The sequence below is a fragment of the Mytilus trossulus genome, chromosome 6, assembly GCF_036588685.1.
Source record: "Mytilus trossulus isolate FHL-02 chromosome 6, PNRI_Mtr1.1.1.hap1, whole genome shotgun sequence".
NCBI classification, from domain to species: domain Eukaryota; kingdom Metazoa; phylum Mollusca; class Bivalvia; order Mytilida; family Mytilidae; genus Mytilus; species Mytilus trossulus.
The window spans coordinates 51,808,953-51,830,788 of NC_086378.1; the positions used below are offsets into that span (position 1 = coordinate 51,808,953).

The following is a 21,836-nucleotide window of genomic DNA, read 5'->3' on the forward strand; positions in this document are numbered from 1 at the left end:
AATCGCATACCTGAAGATGCATAATTTTAAGGTAATAATAAATAACAGTTTTCTTAAAATAAAAGGTCGTATTTCGTATAAATTTCTTATATACAAGAAAAAGACAAATATTCTTACCTATATATGTAAACAACTGTTATGACGTTACACCTGATTGCATTTGTGACCCTATATTGTACGTCACATTACTTTTCTGTCACCGCTGTATCAATAAAGTCAAGAAAAACATGTTCATATTTTTTTGTTATCATCAATTATTATGTCTCGGCACTTTTAATATTGACAAAACTTTGTGAAGTATGGCCTATTTGTGTGTAACTTCTTCTGAACGGAAAGTGTGTTATGCCATAGCGGTTATTTACCTTTATAATTCATTAATTTTTTTTTAATAAAAATTGACATTTTTGTCATAATTTTACCTTAAATGTGTGCAAAACATTAAACAAGATTTCATTTGTCAAGTTTATTAGATAACATGAATTATTAAAATCATGAAAAAAACTAGAATTGATACACTTGTTATAGGCATACAATTGACAATGATTGATAAAATAAAAAAAAAATAATAATAAAAAAAAAAATGAATGATATAACACCCCCCCCCCCCCCAAAGATCTCCTCAACAAACAAACAAAAACGAACAGAAAACACTATAACACAAATATAGGTTGACTGGGACATTGTAATCATGGTGACCCGTTGATATTTCTGGGCTATATGGTGTTGTGGTTAATGCATCGGACTGCTAACACAAAGGTTCCTGGTTCGATTCCCGTTGGGATGAAAATTTCAGGAACTCAATTTTCGGCTCTCTCTTGACACCATTTGCGAGTATGGTCTTAAGGAAACGATGATAGTCCGTCGGAAGGGGACGATAAATGGCTGACCCGTGTTAAGAGAGAGCCATATCTCTTGCACGTTAAAGACACCCTTGTAGATTTCGAAAAAGAGTAGGCTAATGCCGCTACAAGGTAGCACTCGCACCCGCAAAGTGGAAAGGGATTAATATAAGTTGCAAAACTTGTTTCCCAATCCACTCTAAATAAATATGTTTAAACTAAATATTTCTGGGCTTATGCTTATGAAGGTATACATGTACATTTTATACCATGATAATGTCATCATGAGATATATGTAGTAAACAAATAACGCTGTGTTACACATGTATACTGTGTTATATTTTAATTGGGGGCTCTGCTTTATTTTCTATACTGATTTTAAAGTGGGATGCATTACAGCTTTTATATACTGTAAAATGCTAATCTTAAATGGTGCCTCTTTGGCCGTAATATCTAAGAAGTTGTTATACTGTATCACTAACTAGGCAGTATCACGAACTAATTTAACCGGATATGAACGGATAAAGTCTTAATTTACAAGTGAAAAAAGAGAAAATATACGGAATCGTCACGTGTGACGTCCACAACAGTATTCTTACCTTACAAAAATGAGCAATTAAAACAGATGTGTGGTTAAGCATGTGACTGTGCAAATAAGATACTCTTCATTAATAAACCTGGAGCATATACGATTAACTTTAAACCCAATTTGCTATGATTCAGTTTGGGCTCAAAATTTAAATTATGGAACTTTAGTATAAATTATTAACTTCTACACAAAACTAGCTTTCAGTAACTGTTAGTTCTCTCAGATCTGTACTCCGTGTCTCTTTAGTTGGAGGTTGTATGCATAACCTGCCACGTCCAGTCTGTGTTTTTGTAAGATGTTTTCGCTTTTGTATCGATCTGACGAGTTACATGTTAGCCTTTTTCTACTTATTATTTCAGTTTGTTCTTATGTTGTACTGCTACATCACTATCAATGTTAAATGAAGGAGTTTGGCAACAACAAACTAGTATAAAACCTTCTCATTCTGTATTTGCGTGTCTCAAGTCAGAAGCCTCTAGTTCTGTTGTTTTTCTGTATATCATATTTATTCATTTTTCTTTTGTTATTTCATTATCAAATAATGCCGTTTGAATTGTTTTACATTTTTCATTTCGGTTCATATTAGAACTGATTAAGGATGTATTCTTCTAACATTTGAGTCTCATTCAGTCTTATTGAAATCTCGTTCTTAAATTATTTCCAAAACATGTGCAATAATACCGCATCTTCTTATATTTTTATACAGAATAGAAAATATTGTTCCTTTAATAAACGAAGGCGAAAAAAACTGTCAACATTGGTGCAATTTTACTCATGTACATTCTTCCACAATTAAATTAAGCATACAAGAAGGTACCAAACTGACCTTACGTCCTTTGGGAAATCATTAGGGAGTAGGACACTATTCTAATGACTATGTGTCACAGTGAAAAGGACAAACAGGACTGGTACTTATTTATTTATTTATAGTAAACCGGGCATTATTTTCAGTTATTATAATGTCACAACAGAAAATTGAGATTACGACAATATCAAAAAGAATAATTAAACTGCATTCAGAACTTTTCTTACTTTATAATCTAAAAAAATAAATAATAGTTGTTCGTTTTAAGAGCAAATGAATGTCTACATGTATTATCAGGTATTTTCACAAACTTTTACTATATAAACGGAAAAAAATATAAATATTTTAGGTCCCATGAGTTTGCAAGAATATTTGACAAAACAATGTTGGACATTAAGTAAGTGTAAAACGATATATACTATTACGTGAAGATATATATTCTATGTACTGTTAGGAGTCCTAATCCTCAAACTTGATTTAAGTATCTACACTTTAAAGAAGGCAAAAGATACCAGACGGACAGTCAAACTCTTAGATCGTAAACCGAAAAGAACAGACAAAGTGAACTTATATCGTTTCGATGAATTCGAAAAGAGGTATAATATAAAAGCAGTGGCGGATCCAGGGGATCGGGAAGGTGGTCGATGATTCGACCGCTTCTTTTATGTGGACGATCAATGCATTGGAATGGGAACATGTACATTTTTTAGTTGGACCCCACTTTTTATCATGGGTTAATATCCCCTTTTAAATTTGCTGGATCCGCCCCCTGGAGAAACTCTCCACCTGAGTTTAAAATTAGGCGGATAAAGCACAATATGGTCTATAGCTTTATGTACTCTATAGCCAATGATAAAATTACAGACCCTGACATCACAAAATCTGAAACGATTCGATCCAGATAGTTTTTTTTGTAAAAAATATGGCTTCACTCCCTTACCCTATATTTTGAAAAGCAAAACACTTAATTCAGTAATGAATGGACTTGATATTAAACTTAGAAATACATATATAAAAGAAATAATACTAGATAAACAAAGGCCAGATGCCCCTGAACATGGACTGGAGCAAAAATGCGAAGGGGTTAATATATGTTTTTTTTAGATATCTCCCCTATACCTCTTGTCAGTATAGAAAATAAACAAACAAATAACAATGCGTACAGTTAAACTCAATTTGAAACCATTCCTAATCCGATGTCAGAATAGCTAACAAAAGAAACTTAACAAAATGACAATGAAACATAAATTTAGAAAGGACGACAAGCTGTTTCTGACATGCCAGCTTCAGACACTACAAACCAGTTAAATGAAGGCAACAGAAGATAACCGCTATTCGAAACTCATAAATCGATTAAGAAAAAAACAAATCCGGATTACAAACTTAAACTGAGGGGAACGCATCAAATATAAGAGAACTACGATACAACAGAAACACAACATTGAAATGTAACACCTACAGCAACAAACTATAATATAACAATGGCCATTTTCCTGACTTGGTTACCTGGTTTTATGGCATGCCAAACCTCCCCTTTAATGGCAATATTAAATATAATATTTAAATGACAACATTACATAAGAGGACTACAAAACAAACAAATGGAAGAAAATAGAGGACAGAGAAACACACGAATATAGCCAACAAAAGGTACAATGTTTAAAATTTAATACACCAGACATGCGTTCGTCCACATAAGACTAACCAGTCACGCTCAGATTAAAAAAATGAAAGCCAAAACAAGTACAAAGCTGAAGAGCACTGAGGACAAAAAGGTCCAAAAATGTTGTGACCAATACGGCAAGAGTGATCTGCCTGGGATATGAACAACCTTATTATTTTGAATAATTCATACTTTTGCAAACAGTAAATTGGTCTGAAATTTACTAAATAATACTCGACTGTAGTCTGAACAATACTTAATAGTCTGCACTTGTACTTAACCATTTAAAACACGTCTGAACTTGTACTTGACCTTGTCTGATCCATACTCGACAAAGTCTTAACAAGCCTAGACATAGTTGTTTTGTATCTAGACATCTATGCTGTGATGTTAAACTATTGTTTCGGGAAAAGGGAAAAGGTTTGGTACCATTAAAACGTTTAATCCCTCTGCAAATGTTTGCACCTGTTCTAAGTCAGGAATCTGATTTATAGTAGTTGTCCTTTGTTTATGTAACTTATACGTGTTTCTCGTTTCTCGTTTTTTAATAGATAATGGATCGTTGGTTTTCCAGTTTGAATGGTTTTACAATATTAATTTTGGGACCCTTTATAGCTTATTGTTCGGTGTGATCCAAGACTCCATGTTGAAGACCGTACATTGACCTATTATAATGGTTTACTTTTATGAATTGTTATTTGTTTATTGTTAACAGGATGTTGCATTTTTGTTTGAATATTATTTAGAATCTAATATTCTCTGACCAGGTGTAATCAGTTTAATGAGTTTGCCTCAAGCAAGAGGTATTAATTTAAAGTATAAATTTTATACACTAATCAGAAGAGATTGCATTCTTTTTCAATATAATTCATATCTCCTATAATAAATCCCAAATTTTAATACAAGATATATTTGCATATATAAGGTTGGACAATTTAAGGGATCTTGTTGGCTGTTGCTACATGTACCTCATTAAAAAGATAATTATATTACTATAGTATGTAGTGGCTTTGTAACCTTAAAATCTATGTAGGTTTTATTTGGATATTTTTGAAAATTTAGATTAAACAAAACCATGCATCGTTTATTAAACTACACTCTCAAACTTTAAAATGAACAAAATAAAATTATTTTGTAAGTTAATCTGATTAAACCTTCTCTGAAGAATCATGTAAGGATGTTCAGACTGGTTAAGTATGATTAAGACTAAAAAAAAAGGGTCGAGTACAGGTCGAGAACAGGTTAAGACTGTTTCAGACGGATCGAGTAATGCTTCAGACTATTTTCAATGCCAAAGATAAAGGTCAGGTACACATCAGTACAGTCGAGTATGGTTAAGACTGGGGTCGAGTAATGTCAAGTAAAATTCAGACCAATTCAGAGTGGTCGTGTAAAAATCAGTACAGCCCAGTATGGATATAGGCCATTTCAGACTGTTACTGGTTTGTAGTTAGACCTCAATCAAATTGATTAAAATATTTTGTCTTAATCATATGAATATCAATCCCAATCCCTCCTGTTAGGGGTTTAATATAATACCATCATCAAATATATGAGAAAAACATAATCCGTAGCATGTCAACAACTGGTTTTAGAATAAAAGTGTTTATTTCTGATGCAAAGACCCAATAGGTGAATCAATATTAAAGTCAACATATGCAATCTTTAATTACCTGACAACAGTATATTTGCTATATCCCTTCATAATAAGTCTGTTTAACTAAAGGTTTTGTTAGCTTTTGGAGTGAATGTTGACACTTTTGTGATTTGTAAAGAATATTACCATACAAAAATTTGGATCTGAAATACCTGAACGCATAAGATGTCTGCATGTTGAATTATTATAACGAATGATCTTAAAATTGATAATTATTAATTAACGATAGGAAATTATCAAACATTTAAATGATATTCAACTTCCCGTTTATGATATAGATATAAAAAACGAGGAAAGGGCAGTGTTTGTTGTTAGTATTTCCTTTATATAAATTTTGTTCAACAGGATACATTTCTTTAGTATACATACTAAAGTCGTCATTATTCAGAGCCATTATATTATACAAATATCTAAGAGACTTTTTTTTATAAAGTACAGCCGATTGTATCGAGTTTGTAGACAAAGGTAATATCTTGGGTTAGCTAGTTTACAAGCTGAACAGTGAATTCTTTATTAGGTAAGATAAACTACACTCCTTTCGAAGAAGCTTAGTCCTACAGACATATAGGCCTACATATTCATTGGTTATCTGTTAGACTAGTCTACTCTTAAAGGAGGTTAGTTTACCTTACCTTATAATCGACTGTACGGGTGGCCTCTTCATTTCTTTTGTATCTAAAGATCGTAAAATTAAATTGTTAACTGATTGTGTAATATATAGCATCCTTTGCAAGATCAGTTTCAATATAAGATAATATTTAAAGCTTACAAATTACGGCTGATTGCATTGAATGAAAAGTACCGGTATGTGTTCAAGTGCACTCGAATACACATGTATTGATCTTTAATTTTTCTAAACCACATATTGTTATATGCATAATATTTCGTTGTTAAATTGTCCGTTGAAAATCTCATTACCTATATTCATACAGATATTTGTCCTTTATAGTAAACTCAGTAATTTTCGTTCATTCTGCGAACACATGTTTATTCCTTTAAAACAAATGTACTGATATTGATTTTCAACACAGCCTTTAGTTTGAACTGACATATGTTAAATTAAACATACAAACAAAACATACAAAATTATACACAACTAAAAGGTTTGAAAGTGATCCTCACTGGTATTTTAAGATAATACTTTAAATTAAAAGGCAGGACATCCGATAATAAATATAAACATGTTTATTAACAAATGACTTTAGAGTGTTATCAATAAATCTAAAATGTATAAGCGGTCACTGAAATACATGTTTCACGGGAATTAAGATAGAAGCAAATACGATTGTCAAAGAAGGTGTCGTGAAAATTATGAAACAATATATTATTTTAAAATTACAGGGCAGACAATATGATATCGACATCGAATAACTACTTTTGAAGTAAAAATGAAATTCAGGATACTATGTGCTTGGATAACTTGGATACAGATACGTAGTGGATCAAGTTATTTCAGTATGTATTCTTTACAATTAAAACCAAAAGATAAGTTTTATTTGGCATGGAAACAATTACTAAAGGAGTATCCTTTTAATTGGTACTCCTTTAGTAATTGTTTTCATGCCAAATAGTCTAGTCGATTTGTGAAATAAAGTCCTAATTGTTATTAAAAAAAACCCGATAATGTCAATTAAGAAAAATAAAATGGCTTGTAAACACTCTATAGACAAAGATAATTAACACAAATTAAAGATAAGATTGCAAAAAATGATCATAGCACAATAACACATTGGCAGAAAGTTTCAATACCGAGGAACATTACGTATCTTTTATATAAGGTTTGGATTTCAAATATTTTGGCCACGAGCATCACTGAAGAGACATGTATTATCGAAATGCGCATCTGGTGCAGGCAAATTGGTACCGTTAATGTTATTTTTACCAAAAACAGTAAATTCTAAAAATACTCAAAGCGAAAAAAAACCACCAAAAAACACTAACACGTGATTAAGATGATAAACAACGTTAGTACCTCTTGTCTATACTTCAAGATCTAAACGTTTTATGTGTGATCTATGAGCGATCTAACAAAAAAGCACAAAACAAAATAGCCAAAACTATCTAATATCAATTTCGCCTGGGGGAGATAAAACATAAGATTCCAAAAGTTTCATGATTTATCAACCTTATATCAATAAAAGCGTTTTGTTGCTTTGTATTAATGTCATTAAATTCATTGTTAGGATGTTTTCTAATTCAAATCTAGTACGTTTCTAACCTTTCGCTTACATTTATTCAACATCTCGTTGTCACTTTCATGAACGCTGTTATTTTTGTATTTATTGCTATTAGATATATGTGTCAAAAAACACAATTGTTACATATTTTGTATTCCCAATCCCGTCGTTCTGTTTTTGATGATGATCTTGAAGGAATCAAATTATCCCCAGATCATTATTTGTATCAGAATCAACTATTTACATGTCAAGACTAAGAACATCAACTGCTGTTCGTTTTAAATGTTTCTGTTTGGTCAATCTTTTTTTTGTGCAGTACTATTCCATTCATGTTTTTCTCTTGGCAAGAATTTTCTGACTTCCTTTGACTTACAGATTTTGATTGCTTCGCCTTGATATCTGCTCAACATCTTTTAATTACTTGGAACAAACCTCAGCATTGTACGACCAGAAAATTCGAATACTGAATAAAAACAAATTAGTACGGTGACTTATGTGTGATTTCTTTAAAAAAAAAAAAGCCATATTGTAAGTTTACCTTAATGGTAATGCAACACATGCTAGCAAAACAGATTCATCAATAACTCAAATAAGTCTATCAACAATTATGTAAGTAAAAGTTAATGAAAATATTGATATTTTTTAAACAGACTATGAATATCTTGGTTGCTACAAAGATAACGGAGACAGAATGTTAGATTTGATAATAACCGATGGAAGTATGACTGTTGAGCTTTGCTACAACAAATGTTCACAATATTCCCACTTTGGGGTACAGGTTAGTTATAGCTTGGTTGTGTTAAAACAGTCAGTGGTAAGAATCCATAACTATTCTTATACTGTAAGTAACATAAATTAATGCCAGACGGCCAGATTCCTTGATTTCATGGTTATATTCGAACGACGAAATTAAATGTATTACAATTGACAAACTTTCTAAAGGCTAGATATAAGAAGATGTGGTGTGCGTGCCAACGAGACAACTCTCCATCCAAATAACAATTTAAAAAAAGTAAACCATTATAGGTCAATGTACGGCCTTTAACACAGAGCCTTGGCTCACACCGAACAACAACCTATAAAGGGCCCCCAAATTACTAGTGTAAAACTAGTATACATGTACATGTATTAAGACTTCGATAAAACCACGAAATTTAATGTAAACTAACATACAAGTTTTCCTCCATCATCGAAAATTGATACCCAAGAAAAACAAAAATCCACAATTATATTTATATATGGAGGGGATACGAAAAGCCAGTAGATATAACGAACAATATTCATTATGTATCCAAAACTAATAGTAAAATACAAAAATAAATAATTCCGAGAAAAACATTAATTACTTAACTTATAAATATTAGTTAACGTATCGTTTTGAAGAACGTCCCAGTTGTAAATGGTTTACACATCAAACAAGATGGATGTACTGAAAATTCAACGAACAAATACCTCAAATTTCAGAGATCAATATTTAAAAAAAAATCAGAGAAATGTTTTGAAAAACAGCATTTTTCAATGACAAAATGTATTAAATTTCATAAAAACGATTTTTTGTTAAAGACAATAACAATCAAAACCAAGGAGTAAACAAAGACTCACAAAACTAAAGAACATTTACAAAAACAGTAATAAATAATATTTAAGAAACAACACGAACTCCACTAAAAACCGGAAGTGAAATCGGGTGCTCCGGAAGGGTAAGCATTTCCTGTACCATAAACGGCAGCCGTCGTGTTATTTCTTTGTTCAGTTCGGTAATGATAGAAGGTTATTATGACTGAGGAAGAATATCAGATATGATTTCTGAAACACTTTTGTCATAATGGCCAATCAGCTCATGATGGCGACCGTAAAATTTCTTGAGTGATGACCTTAATTTGATTGATTCTTAGCTCTGTCTTAGCAATTTTTGAGAAAGCAATATTCCTCATTCCAACGTATCAATTGAGACACATATATGATATACTTCATATGCTTGTACAGCTGGGATGTTGCTACACAGAAATGGAAAGTTGACTATAGGAAAATTAAAATCATCGCGTTAGTCATAAATTTTGGTTTTCAACCTACCATCAGTAGTCATTTCGATAAAAAAAAAAAAAAGTCTAAATATGAAGCAGATTTATCTGTGTCGGTAGTATTTTTAACTTCAGGTGCATTTGAATAGATTAAATGTAAGTGATCACTGAATCTTTCATTATTAAGCTTTAACTTAAACTTGAACGTATAGTTATGCAAACATCGTTGTGAATATGAAATGATTTGCTATAAAGGCACGTGACATCAGCTACGGCCGCAATCAGTCTGATAATTTGTTAAGACATCGTTATTAGTGACCAGTCCAGTTAGTATAGAAAGTCCCTGAAGTAAAGTAGCAGATTTCACACTAAGAACATCATATTTAAACTATTTTTGTAACTTATAAATGTTCCATAAAATTGGGGATGGACATGGTTAGAGTGTCAAAGATAGTTAGAACAACCAGACCATAGAACAGAAAACAGCAGTAGGCCACCAATGGGTCTGCATTACAGCAATCAAGTTTCATTCCTGGTAACTATGATGAGTTTATTCATATATATTCTTAGGCACTTAGTATTACAGATTAATTTTGATTATGTTTTTAAAAAATGATGTTTCTTTCAAGATGAAAAGACAATGTTTCTGTGGATACTCAACGGAGGATGCAACTATTTACCCACGAAGACCAGAAAATGAGTGCAACAAGGCGTGTGTCGGCAATACAAGCCAAACATGTGGAGGGCATTGGAGAATGAATGTCTATAGAAAGGGTAATTTTATGTACTAGTATCTATTTTGAATTCTCAAGTAAGCTTACAAGAAAATACAGTTGAAATAGTAAGGGTACTTACACATCTGGACTAATTTGATTCTAGTAATTTAAGGAAAAATAGATAATAGCCGATAATGTGATACACTGTAACACATATTCATGTATGAAAAACACACATTATACATTGTTGCATGCATTGCTATAAATGATTAAATTATAATAAAAACATTAGCAACATGACATTTTGAAAGAACTTTTTTATGTACTGTTATGAATTACAGTATTAACTTAAAGCCGATTTCATTGACTGTGTGGGGAAAGGTAGAATCCTTTGTTAGCTTGCTTGTTAGCAAAACCGTAAAGTCATTATTAGGTTAGGTAAACTTCCCTCCTTTCGATGTAGCCTAACTTTTTTTTTTTTTTATAAATTTCCGGTTTACAAAACTTTGAATTTTTCGAAAAACTAAGGATTTTCTTATCACAGACATAGACCACCTTTTTATTAGCCGTATTTGGCACAAAATTTTTGAATTTTTGATCCTCAATGCTCTTCAACTTTGTACTTGTTTAGCTTTATGAATATTTTGATATGAGCGTCACTAATGAGTCTTATGTAGACGAAACGAGCGTCTGGCCTACTAATTTATAATCCTGGTACCTTTCGTAACTACTAACAGACAAATAGATGTGTTATCTATCAGACTGGCCTATTCTAAAAGAGTATAGTTTACCTAACACAATAATGACTCCACGGTTAAGCTAACAATCACGTTAACAAGTCACACACTCAATGAAATCGGATGTAAACTACGTCAAGACCATTTAGGTTATAAATTCAACATCACTTACCGTTATGTTGATGATATTTTTGTTAAACGAGCAAATAGTTTAATAATTATACTGCTGAAATTTTCCAAAAGGAGATTTTAACATCAAAATCTAAACCCAAAATTATACGACAAATATCATGATTTTTTTCCAACTATATTTTTTTTTATTATGGATGGTGATTCATATACACTTTTGTAGATAGTTATCTCATTGTCAATTATACCACATTGTTTTTATATTAACGAGAGAATGTATTCCAGGAAAACATCAGATCATTGGACAGAAACTGCAATTACTTAAATATTGGTTGATGTCTAACATGACATTATACAGAGACTTTTGCTCCAAATATCCAGTCAGTTAGTGTTTATTTTTATCGAAAAAAAACCAACAGGCAATAAATAGTGGGGATAAATCAACTATCGTAGTATTGAAAGCATAATCCATATTGTGTAACGTTAACCGCCCATAAATATACTGAAATGCTATGGCTACCTTCTGCAATGATGTCAACCGTATATACTCAGATAAAACACGACGTCGTAAATCCCGCGGGATTTTAAAAATCTTTCAATCCCGTAAATGCATTTGAAATTCCACGAATTATTATTATGCTTGCGGTCAAATAGTTTCATTGAGGTCCAATAGTTAATAGTTAGACGATTGTAATTTGATACTTATCTAATATAGAAATGATACCTGAGGTATAATAAATGAGTTTGTAATCTTGTGTTGTTTATGATGTTAAAACTGACATATTGATTGCCATTCTCGATAATTTTACAAAGAGCTAAACAACCTGGATCATAAATGACCCCCTGTATCATATTGATGCTGGTATCGTCAAGAGGTTTTCAAAATATCAAAGCGGAATAGACCATTGTTTGGTAATTCAGGAGTTCGCACAGTACAAACCTGAGTAGGAAACTGTTTTCATTTTTTAAACAAATTAAACTGTGATGGTCAATTAAGCTGAACATTATTTTCATGCAAGTAATTAAAGAGCATTCTTCCACGGAATCGTCTACTTGTGTTTAACATTTGAACTATTTAAAGACGACGACCCTAATACGAGGTTGTTACATTTGTATTGACACAACTGCCATAATTGAACCAGCAAGTACTATAACATCTGATACTTGTTTCGCATTTGACCATCTACGTAAATCAGTAAAGGAAGCAAATTCACCCCCCCCCCCTTTTAAATTTGCAATGAAAGTTATTTTGGTTATACCCTTTTAAATATGTTGTATAGCATTTCGTTTTATCTAAACTATAACTTCAAGATCCGCTTTCAATTCTTTTCGACGTACGACCAATCTATGCTATCAAAAGCATAAATATGTTAGAAAAATATAATAACATATGTTTCCTTTAGTTTCAGTCGATATCACCTCTGCTGCAAATACTGTTACAACAACGTTCCCTGATTTGACAAGTTCAAATACTGACTCTACAGTTGCAAAATTACATGATTCGACAAGTACAAGTACTGACTCATCATTTACAACGTTACATGATTCGACAAGTACAAGTACTGACTCATCATTTACAACGTTACATGATTCGACAAATACAAGTAATGACTCATCATTTACAACGTTACACAATTCGACAAGTACAAGTACTGACTCGATAGTTTCAACGTTACCTGATTTGAAAAGTTCAAATACTGACTCAACAGTTACAATTTTACATGATTCGAGAAGTCCAAATACTGATACAACCATTACAATGGTATCTGATTATACAAGTTCAAATACTGACTCAATAGTTACAACGTTACCTGATTGGGCAAGTCCAAATACTGACTCAACAATTAATTCGTGCAAATGTCCATGCTCGAATGTTGCACAAAACAAATGGTTGTTTTTACAAAATTTCAACTTAACAATGCAAGAAATGAAGGTGATCATGCAGCCTGAATTAGAAGCGCTTGAAAAAGTACTCCGGGTAAAAACGACAAATACGAGCCGGTTTCTTCGTTCTAAAACTTCAGCTTCAGATGACCGTATCAGCTCCACTACTATAGGTTACGCCGGAGCCATTTCCGTATGTGTGGTTCTTTTGGTCCCAGTTCTTCAAGATATTCTGAGATGTGGATATTGGACTTATTTCAAAACTAAAGCGAAGTGTTTAAAAAAGTCTTAGCAAATGAATTATTTGTAAAACACTGGATAATACAGAAAATAAATTTTTCTAACTCTGTTCTCACTTAAAAGATGTACATGTACTTAGGCTTACACAACTAATTCATTATAGAGACCAGGATTGATAGTGTTTATGCGAGACGCGTGTTTTGCCTGCAAAAGACTAATTAGTGACGTTAAGAACAAAATTAAAAAAAAGTCAAATTAAGTAAGAATTTGAAGAGCACTTTGAATGTACTATTTTCTCACAGATTATATAAGGAAATATCACCCTCTATCACTATACACACCGCACCTGGGGAAAAAATCATCCTAATGATTCAGCTGTGGAACCCCAGAAACTTCACAACACGTATTCTTTGTATTTCTTTTGTTCTTATTACGTGACTCTGTACTTTAAAAGATCCCGTCAGTATTATTTTGGTCTACTATATGTCATTATGGTATATTTCTATTATGAACTACTATATACGTTGAACAACAAACGTCAAAATCATTCAGTCGCGTAGTGGAATTAACTATTTTTGAATTCTCATAAATTCTACCTATAACTTTTGGACTAGTTTAAATCTCGGTCTATTTCTGTAATTTGTTCTTACATACATTTGATTTTGTAACTCTGTATGCTTACATTGCCTAGTATGTAAATTGTAAAACTGTTTGTATGCACATTGAACGACAAATTTATGTGACGTATACAAATTTTATGACGCCAGACACTCAAGTCAATCCATGTGTTCGTAGATAGATGTTTTTGTGTTCTGTTAAATTGTCCCTTTTTAAAATTGTTATGCGATGATGACTGATGTACCCATATTTTGACTATTTTATTAATTGTGACTGTTTATTTAACGCATCATGTAAATATAACGGAATAACAAGTTTAAATTAGAGTTAGAAATAGTTCATAATGCAAATTATTGTTCATACCATGAGTTTCACGACGGTTGTCTTATATTGAGTATGATATGCTTGCCCTTCTGGAGCATTTGATATCAAAGGGTAACTAGGGAATACAAATCTGGTCACTGAAGGTCTTCTATCGGACTGCAGTAAAACCCTTGGCAAAGTGGGGCGTCCGTTTTGTTGTGCGGGATGTATCAAGTACGCAGCCACGTTCTGTCAGAATGGTGATGTTAAATCCAACGCCCGTGTCGAGAGAGTGTCGCGATATGATTATTTCAATATAACCAACAGTAGTTAATCTACAGGATAGTATTATATATATATAATGAATGCTAAGGCACAGTAAAGTATATTTGTGCAAAATTAAAAAAAAAAAAACACAGGAAAAATTCACTCAGAAAAATAAACGAACTTCTTGACTTTCCGAGCTCATAATTAACGAGTTTACACATTGATATTATATAGTCGTGAAACATTATTTGCCTCTTATAGTATAAGACAAATACAGATTGTATGCTTGCATCAACTTACCCAAATAAAGATTTGTGTAAAGCTGATTTTTTTAAATTTTTTTATCAAACTTCCTAGTGAGATAAAGATAACCATTATGTCACATGCTTTTGATTTTTTTAGATTTACCTGTACTTAAGGAATATGGCTGAGTCAAGCATTATATAAAGCCAAAACATACTTGTTGATATTTTCGACATAATGTTGGGGAAGAAGTCCTTCAAACAACAAAGCAAAACGTTATTTCTACTAATCTAAAACATACCAACAACATATCAATTTTATTCATTTGTGTAGCACAACGTGTTGGAATTTTGGTATCGGTGCTCTTCGTCTTTGTACCTTTTTGGCTTTCTATACTAATCTGATCTGGGAGTCGCAGATAGGTCATATGCAGACGAAGCGCAAGTATGGTGTATTAGATTGTAGGCCTGGTACCTTGATAACAATTAGCATGTCGAAATGTCCTATTATAATGTTTATTTGTGCATTTCTCTGTCCGTAATGTTCCTTTAGTTATTTCTACTGAAGTTATGTCATGAAATGTTATCCTTTTAGCGTTATATTTTACAATGTCACAAAAGCGAGAGGTTTGGCTAGCCACAAAACCAGATTCAACACACCATTGCTTATTAAGGAAGTTTGCTTGTCGTTAGGATGATTAAAACACTTACCCATTGACCCCCATTTTTCTTTTTAAAATCTTTTACATGTATAGTGAAAAGCCATCTGTTAAAGTCTTATAAAATTGAATCAATTTTTAATAGTTTTTTGAAAACGTACTTGTCAATTAAAAAGCTATGAAAAGTCAAGAGAGATTATTTTCCCGCCAAAATTTCAATGACTTATATCTCTTAGCACTTTGACCTATATATATTTCTTTTGCTCTTTTGATTTCTTTATTAATCCCCAATCCATATAAACCAGAAATTTGAAAGTGAGAAGCGAATTCCCTTAAAGGTTCTGTACAAAGTCAGGAAAATGGCAGTTGTTGTCTCATAGTTCGATTCTGTGTGTGATTCATTGTCGTTGTTTTTGTTGCACTTGAGTGTTTCTGTTTGTGTGTTTTCCTCTTACGGTTGCTGTATTTACCTCAGTTTAGTTTGTAACCGATATTTGTTTTCTCACAATCAATTTATGACTTTCGAACAGCGGTATACTACTGTTGCCTTCATTTATTACCGAAACAAACAATACTCGTATATTTCATTATATGTTTTTGATTGACAAACTTTAGTGATGTGTGCATTCAAAGTATCAATTAGTTTTTTTAGTAATAAGTTTTGATGAATCGGACCCTAACAACAGCTAAGTAAACATTAGAATGTGATGTTCCATTTCAAAAGAATATTTGAAGGTAAAATTCCAACCTTGATATGTGTATCTTTAACAATTTCAGAGAAGGTCTTAAGTAAATTTCCTTTGTTTTATGTTTATTTTACCTGCCCAAAACAGTCAAGTGATCTTTTCTCATCACTTGGTATCCGTCGTCGTCAGTTGACTTATATAAAAATCTTCTCTGAAACAAGAAGACCAAGTTCATTATAGATAAAGATATCTGTATACAGCAAGAATGTCCAGTAACGTAAGATCTACAAACAAGACACTTTCACCAGAACAGAGAATTTTGTCACGTATTCGATTTTTCATGTTGAACAATTTCCTTTGTTAAATATGCACTGTAGCAAATAGGCCAAGCTAGGTGAGCGACATCAGCTCTTTAAAGCCTCTATTTGTTTTCTTTTAAATCTAAAGTTTATAAAATTCGAAAGGGGGAATACCCAAATAGATATAGACAATTCATCAAAGATCATGTAAATTGGTTACTGCGTTTTGAGTTATTGTCCGACATGCTGACGACGGACGGATGTATACCACAGTAGTACTCCGTAGTACACCATCAAAAATTGTATTAACTGTGACAACAAAAGTACCATAAAATGAATTTGAAAAAATTCTCATTCCCATGCACTATGTCCTATAGACCGTTTTATAAAGGATCCAGTAATTTTTAATTAAGTATTGGAAAGTTGTGGTAGAACGTTTTCCGAACATAACTTTTTGCATTAAATAAAAAAGGTGAATATTGATAACTTTAGTAATATGTTTTTGTAATTTATTGAGCATGTATGATATTTTCATTCTTTAAGGTAGCATTACAGTCAGCACTTTCTGACTCCAACCAACAGTCTCTTAAGAATAATTTCTCCAAAACTAATCAATGTTTTTTTAATCTTTAACCTAATTTAAAGCTAAAATATAACCCTGAGTTTGACGTCAAAGATTTTACTAACATCTGTGATGTAGTTATTAAATATAGACAAAGGCTCGTCTCTGTTCAGAAAATCTTAGATTAGAGAATAACGGGATTGACCATCTGCATATAATCAATATTCAACATAATTTTCCTCACTATTAAGAATAATTTTCATTCGTATTTAAAAAGAAATATAATATGACTGACGTTAGATATAACATCAAAATTGTGCTGAAAAAGACAGATTCTTAAAAACATTCTTGAAATGAGACTGTCCAACATAATTTTTGAGTTTTATGGATATAAAAAAATTCACATAATCTTAAAATTGTTTAAAATACCTAAAACTATTTTAAATGAAGAAGAAAAAATGAAAAAGACAAGACCTTTATAGAGGCAGACAGAGGCTTTAAAAGATACTTTCACACTCTTTTTAATATTTTGTTTCGTTTTGGTATACTTTTCCTTTTCCATTTACTATTCGTTTTCCTTTTCCATTTCATATCTTTCATGTACCTCTGTTTATTTCCATGTTATACAAATTAGATGTGTTGCAATACAATAAGAGTTTATCTTGTTGTTAGAGATTAACAGCTGGACACTGGTATCAACAGATTATTGACATGTTTGCCCCTCCGAAATGCCTATATATTTAGATCAATTACCATGTGCTGTTATTGACATAAGTTCATTGTCTATTTACTCCCTGTTGTGATATGATAATGACTGGGATTTTTACAAACTGTGCAGAATAACACTCACTTTAGAAATGTGTGATAATTAAAATATCCTCAAAAATAAAGTCATTGTAAGACTGTAAAGTTGGTCTCTTGTGGCAAGCTGTCTCATTAACAATCATACCACATCTTCTATTGTTATAATTATAAATAAAGATATATGGAGAACTTTATTACGGTGTTGTTTACAAAGAGAAAAACACCTCATATTAGAGTATAACATTAAATCCATTCTTACATAATACAAAAAGTGTGAATGTGTCTCTGATAAGTTCGGAGGAAGCCGGACATCATTTAATAGATGTTGCATTTTTGTCATCGAATAAATTCTGGATTTAGTCTCAAAGATGACCAATGTACAATATTTGTATTTTTTAAATCTGACTGAAGTAAGTCAATAGATTCCTGAAATAAACCTTTCTCCTTTCATTCGAAGACTAGGCTATTTCATAAAGGAGTTGGTATGCCTATCTGTTCCTATTGTTCCAAAAGATCGTATGCATTGCTAACTATCTGATTATAAAATTGAGAATGGAAATGGGGAATGTGTCAAAGAGACAACAACCCGACCAAATAAAAAAACAACAGCAGAAGGTCACCAACAGGTCTTCAATGTAGCGAGAAATTCCCACACCCGGAGGCGTCCTTAGCTAGCCCCTAAACAAATATATACTAGTCCAGTGATAATGAACGCCATACTAATTTCCAAATTGTAGACAAGAAATTTAAATCAAAATAATACAAGACTAACAAAGTCCAGAGGCTCCTGACTTGGGACAGGCGCAAAAATGCGGCGGGGTTAAACATGTTTCTGGGATCTCAACCCTCCCCTATACCTCTAACCAATGTAGAAAAGTTAACGCATAACAATACGCACATTAAAATTCAGTTCAAGAGAAGTCCGAGTCTGATGTCAGAAGATGTAAACAAAGAAAATAAACAAAATGACAATAATACATAAATAACAACAGACTACTTCTTGTCTATGACAGTTCTTGTCCATTCGTTTTGGATGCGTTTTGTTTTTTGATTTTGCCATGTGATTATGGACTTTCGAAATTGATTTTCCTCTGAGTTCGGTATTTTTGTGATTTTACTTTCTACTAGCAGTTAACTGACATGCCTGCTCCAGACTTCAATTAAACAGACTGAAATAGATATAAGAAGATGTGGTGTGAGTGCCAATGAGACAACTCTCCATCCAAGTAACAATTTAAGACTTTATGTTAGTTTACGCATCATTTGCAAACCAGTTTCAGTTTGGTGTTGTCTCTTTGACACATTCGTCATTTCCATTCTCAATTTTATCAATATTAGATAAGATTCAAAGCCATTGAATTACTGATGATTGAGTTGAATGTAAAGCATTGTGTTCTAATACACTCGAATACACATGTATTGATCTGTGATTTTTTAAACCATGTATTGTCAAGTTCATAACATTTCGTTGTTTAATTGTCCGTTGAAAATCTCATTACCTATATTTGTCCTTTTATAGTAAATACAGTAATTTCCGTTCATGCTGCGAACACAGGTTAATTCTTTATAAACGGATGTACTGATATTGATATACAATACAGCCTTTTGTTTATATTGACATATATTGTACAAAACATGCAACATTTTATACATGTAAAAGGTTTGAAAGTGATCCTGATTGGTATTTTAAGATGATACTTAAAATTAAAAGGCAGGACATCCGATAATGATATAAACATCTTTATTAGCGAATGTCTTTAGAATAAATCAATAAATCTAAAATCTATAAGCAGCAACTAAGAACTTATGTTTGGAATGAAGATAGTAGCAAATAACATTGTTAAAGTAGGTGTCGTGATTATTCTGAAACATTATACTATTTTACATTTTTAGAGAAGAGACATTAAATAACTAATTTTGAAGTAAAAATGAACTTCAGGATACTATGTGTTTGGATAACGTGGATACTTTTACGTAGTGGATCAAGTTATATCAGTATGTATTCTTTAAAATTAAAACCAAAGGTAAGCTTGGCTTGAAAACAATTTACTAAATAAAGGAGTATCATATTTTCATTCATTGATAGGGGTGACTTTGAGACTTCAAGATTTACTAACCAAACACATATCTTACTGGCATGGTTTAAATTATAACATTTCTAGTCGGAAAAAAACACAACCCAAAAAGAAAGAAATGTTTTCAGAGTTTGAACTTTTTAGGGGAAAAGGATTTCGTTAAAGTTTTTAACTCTCGGTTGATCATAACAAAATTTATTTGTGCATCCAAATGTTAAGACGGTATAATTGTTGCCGATAAAGGTAAATCATGAAAATGTATTATTTTATATTCTTTCTACTATCTATAATTTATTCACCATTTTTCTGCTGCGCTTTTTTGTATGAACACTGCATATTTATAACTCTTATGTATTATTGTCATTTTGTTTAGTTTCTTTTGTTACCTATTCTGACAGCGGACTCGGACTTCTTTTATACTTAGCGTTATTGTGCGTATTGCTATGCATTAACTTTTTTCTACATTGGCTAGTGGTATTGGGGTGGGGAGGGGATTAAAATATCAAAACACAAGTATTACCCTGTCATCTGTTTACGCCTGTCATGAGCCTCCAGCCTTTGATATTCTTGTATATTTTTTATAAAGTTCATTTTTATGGTTTGGATTTAAGAGTGACGTCACATTTTACTTAACTAGAACACAATTTTGTTTAGGGTCAAGCTGAGGACCTCTCACAGGTGCGGGATTTTCTCGCTGCTTTGAAGAGCCATTAGTGGCCTTATAATTTTGTCTGCTCTGTGAGCGGGTTATGTGTTTCCAATATTTCCCATTTCTATTCTCAATTTTATTTGACGACTCCAAGCATATAATTGTTTTCAACTTTTATTGAAAATTAAAAAAAAATATGCATCTTATGTTCTCAGTATCACTGGCGACAGAGAAAACCAACACAGTATATTTTTATGATATTCACCCCACATCTCGTATTATTTTTACATACAAATGAAACCATCAAGGAGATATACGCTGTTTTCTAAAATGGTTTGTAAAACAGTAAAATTGAATAACTATTGGTACGTTAGAGAACGAAGCCACAACCAACAGAGGCTTTGCGTTATGAACTAACTGAACATAGTTTTGTTTTACACACAATTTTTAACAGTAATATTGTATATACAAAAGAAGATGTGGTATGATTGCCAATGAGACAACTATCCACAAAAGACCAAAATGACACAAAAATTTACAAATATAGGTCACCGTAAGGTCTTCAACAATGAGCAAAAGCCCATACCGCATAGTCAGCTATAAAAGGCCCCGATAAGATAATGTAAAATAATTCAAACGAGAAACTGAAGGCCGTATTTAAGTAAAAAAAATAAAAGAAAACAAATGTGTAACACATTAACAAACGACAACCACTGAATTACAGGCTCCTGACTTGGGACAGACACATACATAAATAATGTGGCGGGGTTTAACATGTAAGCGGGATCCAAACCCTCCCCTTACCTGGGACAGTGGCATAACAGTACAACATAAGAACGAATGACCTTTTACAGTTCTACTTAATATTCAAACACTGAAAACGGGCTAATATAAAAAAAGAAGATGTGGCATGATAACCAATGAGACAACTGTCTACAAGAGACCAAAATGACAGACATTAATAACCATAGGTCACACCGCACGGTCTTCAATAATGAGCAGAGCCCATACCGCATAGTCAGCAATAAAAGGCTCCGATATGACAATGTAAAACAATTCAAACGAGAAAACTAACGGTCTTATTAATATAAAAGAATGAACGAAAAAAAATTATTCACACATAAACAAACGACAACCACTGAATTACAGGCTCCTGAATCCATTTTTTTCCTGTCTTAATCTATTAACTTTGATACAATCCTATAATACCTTATA

General features: G+C 32.1%; 2 protein-coding genes across 3 annotated transcripts in view; one reads left to right on the forward strand and one right to left on the reverse strand.

The window, feature by feature from the left end:
• Positions 1-8,175, reverse strand: part of LOC134721500 (protein unc-93 homolog A-like) — a 26,272-nt gene extending 18,097 nt beyond the window's left edge. Inside the window, exon 1 of one of the 2 annotated variants that reach the window (XM_063584562.1) lies at positions 7,975-8,175. The gene's annotated coding sequence lies outside the window, so the exon portion shown is untranslated. Of the gene's footprint in view, positions 1-117; positions 245-7,974 lie in introns of those variants that run through there. The other variant, XM_063584561.1, reaches the window with a different exon arrangement.
• Positions 6,942-15,092, forward strand: LOC134722791 (uncharacterized). Its single transcript, XM_063586418.1, has 5 exons — positions 6,942-7,008; positions 8,381-8,508; positions 10,381-10,525; positions 12,737-13,152; positions 15,048-15,092. The coding sequence occupies exons 1-5, from the start codon at positions 6,942-6,944 to the stop codon at positions 15,090-15,092; spliced, it is 801 nt and encodes a 266-aa protein (XP_063442488.1).
• The last annotated feature ends 6,744 nt before the right edge of the window (positions 15,093-21,836 follow it).

What these genes read in the sequence shown, in the direction of transcription:
- LOC134722791 (XM_063586418.1), top strand. Translation starts at nt 6,942, where the DNA reads ATGAAATTCAGGATACTATGTGCTTGGATAACTTGGATACAGATACGT. An exon ending in TAGTGGATCAAGTTATTTCA is followed by an intron (nt 7,009 to 8,380) that starts GTATGTATTCTT and finishes TTTTTTAAACAG; the next exon opens with ACTATGAATATCTTGGTTGC. An exon ending in AATGAATGTCTATAGAAAGG is followed by an intron (nt 10,526 to 12,736) that starts GTAATTTTATGT and finishes TGTTTCCTTTAG; the next exon opens with TTTCAGTCGATATCACCTCT.